This window comes from Grammomys surdaster, unplaced genomic scaffold (assembly GCF_004785775.1).
Source record: "Grammomys surdaster isolate TR1022 unplaced genomic scaffold, NIH_TR_1.0 139, whole genome shotgun sequence".
In the NCBI taxonomy this organism is placed as follows: domain Eukaryota; kingdom Metazoa; phylum Chordata; class Mammalia; order Rodentia; family Muridae; genus Grammomys; species Grammomys surdaster.
This window is the reverse complement of record NW_021604597.1, coordinates 12,655,072-12,665,906: the sequence shown is the minus strand read 5'-3', so window position 1 is coordinate 12,665,906 and position 10,835 is coordinate 12,655,072. Positions and strand designations below refer to the sequence as shown.

General features: G+C 37.2%; 1 protein-coding gene across 2 annotated transcripts in view; it reads right to left on the bottom strand.

The window, feature by feature from the left end:
* Positions 1-10,835, bottom strand: part of Mme (membrane metalloendopeptidase) — an 82,424-nt gene that overhangs the window by 37,891 nt on the left and 33,698 nt on the right. For both annotated transcript variants that reach the window (XM_028763461.1, XM_028763460.1), the window contains exons 9-10: positions 2,456-2,590; positions 584-685 (exon numbers count right to left, since the gene is read on the bottom strand). In XM_028763461.1, the coding sequence (XP_028619294.1) occupies positions 584-685; positions 2,456-2,590 (237 nt within the window). The remainder of the gene's footprint in view (positions 1-583; positions 686-2,455; positions 2,591-10,835) is intronic.

The following is a 10,835-nucleotide window of genomic DNA, read 5'->3' as shown; positions in this document are numbered from 1 at the left end:
GCTACTGCTACTGCTACTGCTACTGCTACTGCTACTGCTACTGCTACACCCCCCTTCCAAAAACATAAAGCAGGGTGTTAGAAACTAGCTAAACAAAAACAAGCATGCCCTGTTCATCAGTAGATTCTGAGACAGATTTTCTTCTTACTTCCTGATTCTGTTTCTAATTTTTATTCTGAATACTTCTATAGATGGTCTAAATGAGAACATGGAAAGTTCTATGAATAAATTAGTCTGTTTTAAGAATTTAAAAGAAATTTAATATCTACTTGCTTGACAATTCACACAGAATGACAATGTAAAGGCCTCCCTATGTACCTTCTTCAAACCCTTTTCTGCTACAGCATTTACGATCTTGTAGTTTCCTTTAAAAGGACTGTTGTCTTTGAACCCATTTTACTTAAGTACAGAAATATTAGTTTCAAAGATCTCTCTGCCTCAAGACATCTCATGATATCAAATGATGAGTGTCATTCATATTCATTTTGAAATTAATTTGTTTTAATAAATAAAATCTAAAGTTGTAATATCAGGAATGGGTATAGGAAAAGGGCACATCAAACTTGAAAAACTTTCTACTCACCTTCCCATTGATCTCCAGAGAAAAGTTATTTTGGAGCTTGGTCAATGTCATTTTATTATAAAGCAGCATTGGGTCATTTCGGTCTTCTGGTTTAGTTGTAGCCTACAGATTTAATGTTTAATTGTGGTTTTAGAAAAATATAACCATATATGATGAAAAATAAACTATAAACTAGGCATAAGATAACTTGACTTGGGTTCAAAATTTACCATTTTATCTATATTCTGTAATAATTAAAATTTAACCAGATCATCAAGCTTCAAATTCTTGAAAACTCTTTTGACATCTTGGTAACTGTCCAAGCCACCTAAGTAACATTTGTGGCTAATGGTCAGTTCAGTTGGGTCTCCAGCTGTTTTACATCGTAATTTTTTTTATATGGTCATCTCCAATTTATCTCGCAAATACTGGCTCCTGCCCTCACTTTGAGTATTCTAGTTAAAATTAAGCTGGGGGGATGAAAATGCAACAGGTTTTACAAGACTTTACAGCAGTTGGCTCTGCAAGTTTTTAGCCTTCAGCAGATAGGCTGCAAGTTGGCCAAGGAGAATGGCCCCACTACTTTAGTGACCTCTCTTCCTTTTAACTTATAACATACACTCAATTTCATCCAAGTTAACTTTGTTCACTTAGTCTGAAAGATAAAATTATAACACCAACTCTTAAGTTAATGCTTGGGAAGAATAAAAGCAATTTTAAATGTGAAGACACAAAGAGGAAGGTCTAAAATGAGAACTGGCTGAGAAGACCTTCAATGTTCCCTTTGGACTAACTTATCTACTCATTGATGAAGTCAATATTAAATATCTTCATACAAGACAACATGCACACTGCAAGATACACATTAGTAATACAAAGATAACGTTGCAGTGGAGCTAATCTCAGAGCCTAAGGGAGAAGGAAGCCTAACAAGTATGTCCCAGGCAATATAGAGTGACCACTATAGAGCCGAAGCTGGCCCAGGGGAACACTGTCTGAGAACATAGGAGTGATAAAATCCCAGGGCAAGAAATTGTTCTCTAGTGATTCAGTTTTCCTCTGAGAAAAACAAGTAATCTATCAAATGTCCTCCACAGAGTTGCTCCTCCAAGCAGGCTGTCTCTGGTTAGGGGTAGGTATTGGATTTATATAGCCCCAGCAAATCTAAAATCACTCTCCATGACCTTTAGTCTTTAGTCTTCTGCAGAGGCCAGATGGCAGTGGTAAGCAGATGAGTAAGGACATGAGAGAACAGGGTTCTGCTTACACTGCTAAGGAACTCTGAGGCCAGGTTCAATCTCAACCCTGAATATTGACGAGAGCCAGAGTTCACTTGCTCATGCCTGCGTGGAAGACTCAGAGAACAGAGTGCCAGTTCAGTCTCCAAGGGCTTGCCTGGAACCAGGAGAAATGCAGAAATACCTTGGCTCTGTTGCTTAGGTCTTTCTGTTTTCCTGACTTCAGCAGTTTCAGAGTCTGAAATCAGTGGCATCACTTCGACCTCTGACCAAGTCTCTAGCAGGACAGAGATGATCTCAGCAGACACTTTGTATTTCAAATTAACATAAAGTAAAATTGTTGAGAAAAGCCGCGGAGCATTTGCATGGGTCTTCCTGCATCATGAGGACATCTCAAAGTCCCAGTGAAAGATTTTGATGCACCTGTTGTACAGTACAGCTTCTTTACTATTTGTCAGCCCTAGTGTGTCTTTTAGATTTCAGGAAATTCTATAGTTTCAAAGGTTCTCCAGAAGTTAATGATCCATTACTAGTCTATGCATTTTTATCACTGGGATAAAGAGCTACAGTTTTATTTTAAAATAGCATAGAGAGGAAGGAATAAAGCAGAAAGTGGTTGACATTATTCAGTATCCCAGAAAAAAAAATGTTTTACATTGGCAATTTCTTTTTCCAATTCCATAACTTTATTCATTTCCACAGAGAGCTGGTTTTCATCAACAGGCAATCCTTGTTCCTGACGAATCAGTCTGGCCACAGAAATCATAAAATCCACGTATGCTGTGCAAGCCTGAAAGAAAGAAATAATATGTTGTTGCGAAACCTTCTGATAGTCATTGTGGCAATGAGGTTTTTAAAATATTAATTTTGGTAGAAAAAAAAGAGCAATCAAATGGAAATATTTTTCTAAGTGCTAAAAGGAATGACTTGTACAGATTCTTTTAATTGTAGCTGAGATACAGCAATAAAATATTACTTTAATGTTTTTAATTTATGGTCATTTGGCTGTGGATATTATGTTATTTTCAAAAAAACTTATTATGCCTTCACAAAAATACAGTTATAAAGCATTTGTTAAATAGATATACATATTACTTCTTTTTCTTTTCTGAACTTTTTCTCCAGGTTGGCTTTGCTCATACATACATGCAAGTATTTTTTCAACTATTTCTGAAGAGACAGTTACAAATTCATAGAACATGATTAGGACATTTTCACAGATTCATCTTGAGCCAAGTTAAGTTTTTTTGAGACTGTTCTCAGGAATTCATCCAACAAACAACAAAAGATTTTAAATTTTTTCCTTCATACCCCATTACTGAGATGTTTTATCATAAGATAGCATAGATTTAGATACCATCTTTCTTCCATAATCTCAGTATTTTTACATCTTATCTTCACATACAAAATAAGTAGGAGCTATATGCTATTTGTATTACCAACCTTTTTTGGATTATACAAATGCCTTAATTGAATTCAGTGATGTCAAGACCAGGAAAATTCAATCCCACTTCTGCTAAGTCTCAATGTCCTGTTACTTATTAGCCATCATTATACATCTACAATTAAAATGAAGCGTGATCTTCTTATTTCTTTTAAAATTTACTCTGGTTGACGTTTCTAGCAGAAACTTTAGTTGGAGAAAGGCAAGTGACTGTCATCAGCGGAATTCTGCCACATAACTTTGGGATAAGTGAATGAGATTTTGATGCTTCCAAGACTTGGTATTTGGGTAGATACAAATGAAGGCTATAATGTAAGCTAAACGGGTGTGCCTCTTTCAGTATCAGAAGAATTTTATATCTCTACTAAAGGATTAAAAGCACAAAGAGCACCCCGATTTATAGGTGTTCACCATCAAACATAAAATATAGTAAAGTGAAATTTGTTATCAATCAAGAGTCTGAAACACAATGAGTTAATTACTATGAATCTCAAAAATAATGCTTCTCTCCATATTTTTAATAGGATAAAGTTTGGGGTGAGTTTGCATTTAGAAATCCAATCACTGAGGTATTAGAAATGAAGAAAATACAATTTCGTATAGGTTATTGCCAAATCAACTCTGTCCCTATTTAAAGCTAATCAGAGTTCTTGTTTCACTTTGAAGTAAACAAACATGTCTGGGTTCATCCCTCATGGGACCATATAGGCCAAAATATAAGAATGTAGTATTGGGCTGGAGAGGTAACTCAGAGGTTAAGAGCACTGGCAGTTCTTCCAGAGGTCCTGAGTTCAATCCCCAGCAACCACATGGTAGCTCATGACTACCTATAATGAGATCTGGTGCCCACTTCTGACCTGCTGGCATGCACACATACAGGCAGAAAATTGTATAATAAATAAATAGATAGATAGATAGATAGATAGATAGATAAATCTTTGAGAAAAAGAATGTAGTGTTTTGAATTAACTATATTTCAAAGCATATTAATCTAACTGCTTTCAGCAGGGAATTACTACTGTCTATGAAGGAGATGGTAATTTGAATTTTCTAATATCAATCTTTTCAGATTTCTTTTTGCTATCTGAGATACAGTTTTGTTAATGACGTGAGAAAAGAAGAAGAATCCTTCTATATACTTTGTTGATTCTACAATCTTGTTTTTATTCTTTACAAATGTATCTGATGATTGTGGAACCTTGGTGGGTAACATAACGAATGAGTCAATCCTTTAGTCCTACTGAATTGGTGAAATCTTGTATTGCTAGTTCCTGGGGCACATGAATAGAACACAGAGCTGTGATGAATGAGTTTCAGCCTTGCCAGAACTTCTTATTAAAACACATATTGTAATATTTTTTCTCTCTAAATTCCATTAGTAGTTGTCAAAACTCAAACTCATGTTGCAAGATTCTAAGTTAAGGCTTTATCTTTTTCTTAATTTTAAACACATAAAAAGTCAAATGATATCAAGTATACAGATTTGAAGAAACTGATATATTTTTGAAAGTGAAACTTAGTTTTCTTTTCTAGTGTCTTGAAGATCTAGTTGTCAGGGCAAGGGTAAGAATGAGATCTCATGTTTAGTGGTTGTGCTTTGAGGAGACAGTAAATCAAGAATCCTTTCAGTGGAAAAGAACCCGAAAACATCTAGCAGCCCTTTGTTAAAAAACAGATTATAGGTCCTACTTTCGGTCCAGGTCTGAGCACAGAGCAGATCCCTGGCGGCAGCTCTGTACCCAACCTCACAAAACCCAGAGGAAGTGGGCCTCCCAGGAGCTCTAACCTGGGCAGTATCTCAGGTAAAAATGAATCACCCATGATGTCTGCTGTTAGAAGTTCTAATCCTGATGCTGGCCTCTGGACTTACACTACTCAAAACTTCAATCGGCCATTGACAAGGACATCAAACAGCTAGAGATTGACATCACTAATTTGAAGAAATTCCTCATTTTGCTGTCTGAAGTGATCTCCAAAAATTGCAAGGGAATTTATTGGACTTGATTTATGCTTTTACAATAGAAAAGACTGTGTACAGCTCTTGACTGTGTACAGCCCTTAAAGAAGAATGTTACTTTTACATAGACAAGACAGGGACAGTTAAAGAGAGCATGAAAAAGGGTCAGAGAAGGCCCTGAGCAAAGACAGAGAGAGAAAAAGAAAGATGAGAGCTGGTACAAGAATTGGTTTTCAACCTCTCCGTGGTTGAAACCCTACTTCCTCCCATCTTGGGACCATTAATTGGGTTATTTTTGCTCATTTCTTTTGGTCCCTGGGCCTTAAATAGGCTGACTAACTTTGTGAAACAACAGATAGATAATTTGGTAGCAAAACCTATTCAGATACATTAACATAAGTTAGCTATGGAGGACCACGAGACGCAAGATGAGGTTGTTACTCTATCCAGGGTGTTCCCAAAACCCATCTCCACTCAACCTAAAAGAGGGGACTTCCACCCTTAAATCAAGCAGAGAGGGGCCACCAGAACCCCCTCTGACTGGCAATCTGAATTCTTGCTTAGGCTTCGAGTCTAAGCACTGCAAGGGAATATAAATAAAAATTTAAAATATCTCTCTGGGTTCCCTGAGGGACAAGCCTGACTGCATAGGGGCTGATGTCAAAACTTTCCCCTCTCCAGGAAAAAGACATCAGGATGTGTATGGCCCTCATGCTTCACTGGACAACGACAGAGGGACTGGAGTCATTACAAAGTCTTCTTCAATTACTGGAGGTCAGGCCTCCATCCCCGCCTTCACAAGATTAGAATTCCCACAGCCCTTCTATACTTAGAGAAGGAAGGAGATGTCAGGGGCAACCCTGCTTATACACTGAAGGCCTAAAATCAGCTATAGGCCTAGAATGAGCAATAAGCCTGTCATATATGCATGCTAACACAAAGTCTTGGGTCTCTGTGGAAAAACACTGAAACAGATGGCTATAAGCTATTGTAAACAGGTAGCATTTGTGGAAATTTACCAGCCTGAGCAGTCATAGACCTTGTAAATAGGTAGCTTTGGCAGATAGTACCAACTTAGATAAGGACAAGTGAATCATAGGCAGAGTCATAGTGACCTGTCCCCTGAACCTTCACCCAGCTGATACCCTGTTCTGAAAGATATCTGTACTCTCTCTGAACACCCATGCTCCAGTGTCATCCCCTTCCCCATGTCCTGCATTTTTGTGTTTATAACCACTGTGTGAATAAGTAAAAATTACGATTTGATTTAAAAAAAAACCAGATTATAAAACCTAGCACTGACAAGTCTTTTTATAGGGATAATTGCTTTTAGAAGCCAACATAAAATCCATATAGCAGTAATTTTTGTGGTGTTTTTAACCACTCATTAGCAAAAATAATATTTACTAATCACAATATCATAGATTATGGCTTTGGTTAGAATGATTTCCATATTACAACAGCAGATAATAGTGTTTATAAACTAGGCCTTTAGAAGAAGAGATTCCTCCAAACCTGGGGAAAAGCTGATATTTATTAGAATTGCTAAAGAACACACCAAGGGAAGGCCATTTTACTGCTGTCCTTCACACTTCACTATCAAGTATTAATGAATGACATCCAGATGTGGGAAAGAGAAGAAAGTTCTGCAATCAGGTTGGGTGACATCTGGGTACCCAGGTGGTGATCCCTGGAGATCAGGAGTTTCATATTCAGATATTCTGTTTATGACACTCAGCTCTTATCAGTTGTCTATATTTTCTATCCTGAGAAGAAAATCTACAAAATATAGACTAGGAAGTAAGTAACTGAGAAGTCATATAACTGTTTTCTAGTTAGCTATTAAGGCTGGGAATATTGTGTTATGCAGGATGTTTACTGGTAGAATCTACAAAGTGTACCAAATAAGAAAGATGTGACATGAAGCAGGAAAGATGATTCCGTTCTAAAGGGCTCAGAAGCTTTCCACTAAACAACATACAGTTACTAGCACAGAGTCTTGCTATCTACAGAGGGATTGTGCATGTAGAATTGCATACCTATTCCTAGGGACCAGAGATTAGACATAGCTGAGCCTAAAAACAACTCTGTGATAGACCGGAGGAGAGTCACCTTGACTCATGGAAGGGACTGAGGTTGTGGGGTTATCAGAAAGAACTTAGAGGTTTATACAAGATTTTCAATGTTTTATGTATATGCTAGGAAACAGATTTTTCACAAACTGCTTTCAATCTCTAAAAATTCTCTTCTCATATTTACTAGGTTGAAAATAAAACAGTCCTTTATTTTTTGTTAAATGGATATACCAGGACTGGGTTAACCCTCTGGATGTACTCTCTTTCTTCGTATCCAGAAAGAAGAAGATGAGATCAACAGTTCTCCTTGTACCATATGTATGTCAACGCCAGTACACAGAGAAACTACATAAGCCATATGTATTAGCTGAGAAGCTTAAAGTACACATTTCAGCCATAATAAGTAGGCCATCTTGCAAGTTATCTTAGATCCCCTTGCCCTCATCAGAGTAGGCCATCTTGCAAATTATCTTAGATCCACTTGCCCTCATCAGAGTCCACCATCCTCTTTCACATAAATGATCAAACGATCTCTTCGGAGTTCTTCTATATTACAGTACAGTCTACACATTGCAGCCAGAGAGATCTTTTTAAAAGCCGACTGGAATGGAATCTAAATGGCTCATCCACTCACCCACCCATTATCACATCACCATTTTATTGGTATCATATTTCCTCAACTTACATTTTTCCTCTCGACTATTTCCCCTTACTCTTTTGTCTCTTTTATTCCTGCATTACTTGAGTTCAGTGACAGTACAAATGCTGTTGTCTCTGGTTTCCCACTGCCTAGAAGAGCAGTCACACTGAGACGAATTCAATGAACAGTCACTAAATAAAAATACTGAAGTTATACTGAGGTATATTAAGAAGTTTTTAGTCATTTTTACTTGATCAGAACATCTCCAGACCATGGCAGGTTTTACTAGTTTGCACTCTGTGTGAGCAAGCAAGTAAAATCTGCTCTATGCTCAACCTTAGTTTGTTTGAGCTTGCTCATCTTCATGACTACAAATCTCAGCTTGTGCTCTTTCCTGGAATTTAGTGTCTCAGGGTAGGAAAGTCTGCCTTTTCTCTGATTTACACACATGGGCCTTGAGTCATCCGTTTCTGGATTAAGATTAAGATGGGTTTATGTCAGGAAAAAGTATACAAGTATAAAAGTATACAAAAGTATAATTGATCAATAGATGTTAGACACTATAATAACAAAATAAAGTACAAAACCACATGATCATCGAAATGATGGAAAAATTCAACATAATTAAACTTTTTTTCAAAAGCATAAATTCAAAAGGAACATACTTCAGGACAATAAAGGCCACAATAAAAAGTTGATTGTTTTCTCTCTGAGATCAGAAACAAAACATGGGTGTCTGCTCAAGGTAGTTCTAAAAGTCTTAGCCAGAATGGTTAAGGCAAGCACAAGATAGGGCCACCAACCAGGCAGCATACACCAGCTGATATGAGGCCCCCCAACACATATACAGCAGAGATTGCTGGGTCTAGACCCAATCAGAGAAGATGCACCTAACCCTTAAGATAGAGGAGTCCCCAGGGAGTAGGGAAGTCTGGAGGGGTGGGAGGTGGGGGTGGGGTGGGGACATCCTTGTGGAGACTGAGAGGGGAGGAGGTGTGGGATGTGAAACAGTCAGAGGGTGGACCGGAAGGGGGATAAAATCTGGACAGTAAAAAATGATTAAATAAAATTTAAAAAAAGAGAAAGAGAGAGAGAGAGAGAGAGAGAGAGAGAGAGACAGAGAGGGAGAGAGAGAAAGAGGGAGAGAGAAAGGGAGAAAGGAAGAAAGGAAGAAAGGAAGAAAGGAAGAAAGAAAGAAAGGATATCCTTGTAGGAAAGGAAGTAGTAGATGGTCCGTTTGCCAATGGATGTTCTCATGCATAGAAAGTATTAAAGGTGTCATCAAAAATAGTGTTAGAACTGAATAGAGTAAAAGGAAACCAGTACACAAAATCAGTAGCATTTACACAAACAAAATTTGAACTGCCTGATTTAGAAATGAGCAAAACAATTCAATTTAAAATAGAATAAAAAACAGGAGAAAATTCAGCTGACATTTCTAACCTTCTTTATATTCAGTGACAAAAACATGACAGGCTGGGCCATAGCGTAAACCCTTTCTTTAAAAAAAAATTATAACCTATTAATTAAAAAATTAGAGGAAATTGTCTATCACTTTTTTCTAGTTCTCTTTGACCTTATACCTAAGTATTGCACAACAAGCCGATTCTGACCTAGCAGACTAATGTGAATTCCAGAAAAGGCTCAGTCTAGGGCAATAAAATTAAAAGCAGCTGAGACCCCAGAGAGTCCCATGTGTCCTATCTCACTTGGACTGACTCCTTTGAGCTTGGAAAGGGAGATAGAAATGTATGATTTTTTGCCTCAGGTACTATAAATTTGAATGTGTTTGTTATTGTGGTTTAGGCAAAACCAAGTCCAATACAAACTTTCATCCCTATAGAAGAAAATCAGAAAGTCAATGTAAATCAATGAATCCTCCAGGATCTAGAGTCTTGGTGGCTACAAGCACCTGGAAAATTATGCTCTATCTCTATGAAGTGACTAGAACAGCTGTGACTGCACAGGCATTTGTAAATGCAAACTTCAGTTTCTAATTCTACAGACCCAGCAAGAAATGTGTATGACCAAATGGAGATTCCAATTCTTTAACAGAATAGACAATTCAGAATTTCAAAAAAAAAAACAAAACATTGCAGCTTAAGCAAAACTGCATCTGTATTAGATCCAAATCCCAAATGGCCAGTTTGTCATATTTTTGACATTGTGACTAACACAGAAAAAATTTTCACAAAATACACTCTCTTCCTAATAAAAATCTTATCAAAGGGAAAAAGGAAGAAATGCCACCGAGTTGACACCAGGTATAGATTGAGATCAGAAATGTTAAACTTATAAAAGCTATCTAAGAACAGAGGGGGGAACAATAGTTTATAAGAGTGAAATTGTAAATATGAACAGCTCTTGAGCTAAAAATTAAGATATGATTCGACATTCCTTCCTCTCCTTTAACTCTGAAGCAGGAAGCAGCTGGACACTTCTTAAAGTCAACAGCTGCAGCCCACACAGCCACTAGGTCACCCAGATAGCCTACATCCATTTCACTATCTGTACTATCAACTGTGGCCTTTGGTATTACAATGTAGGTACTTTTTCTTAATTTCTGCATCATGTATCTACTCCAACAGATAGCTTATTTCATGTTATTTGAACATAATATGAATGCAAGACACAACCACTTTTTAGCTAATAATTTTAGCTAAGAAATGATTCCAGTCATACTATCAAAATGTTACTTTTTAGAATCATGAAAAGCATCCATACTTTTCTTCAGTTTTAAAAGAATTATGAGAAAAGCATCTGTAGGACAAACGCTTTCCCTCTGATATCTAATCACACCCAACTGTTCATTTTGTCTGGTGTGGCTCTTTCTGTCCCAGTCGCATCAGCCTAAGGCAAGAAAGCTGGGGAGATAGTAAAACGTTATCCAGGTCAACAGTAGCTATGTATGATGTGATT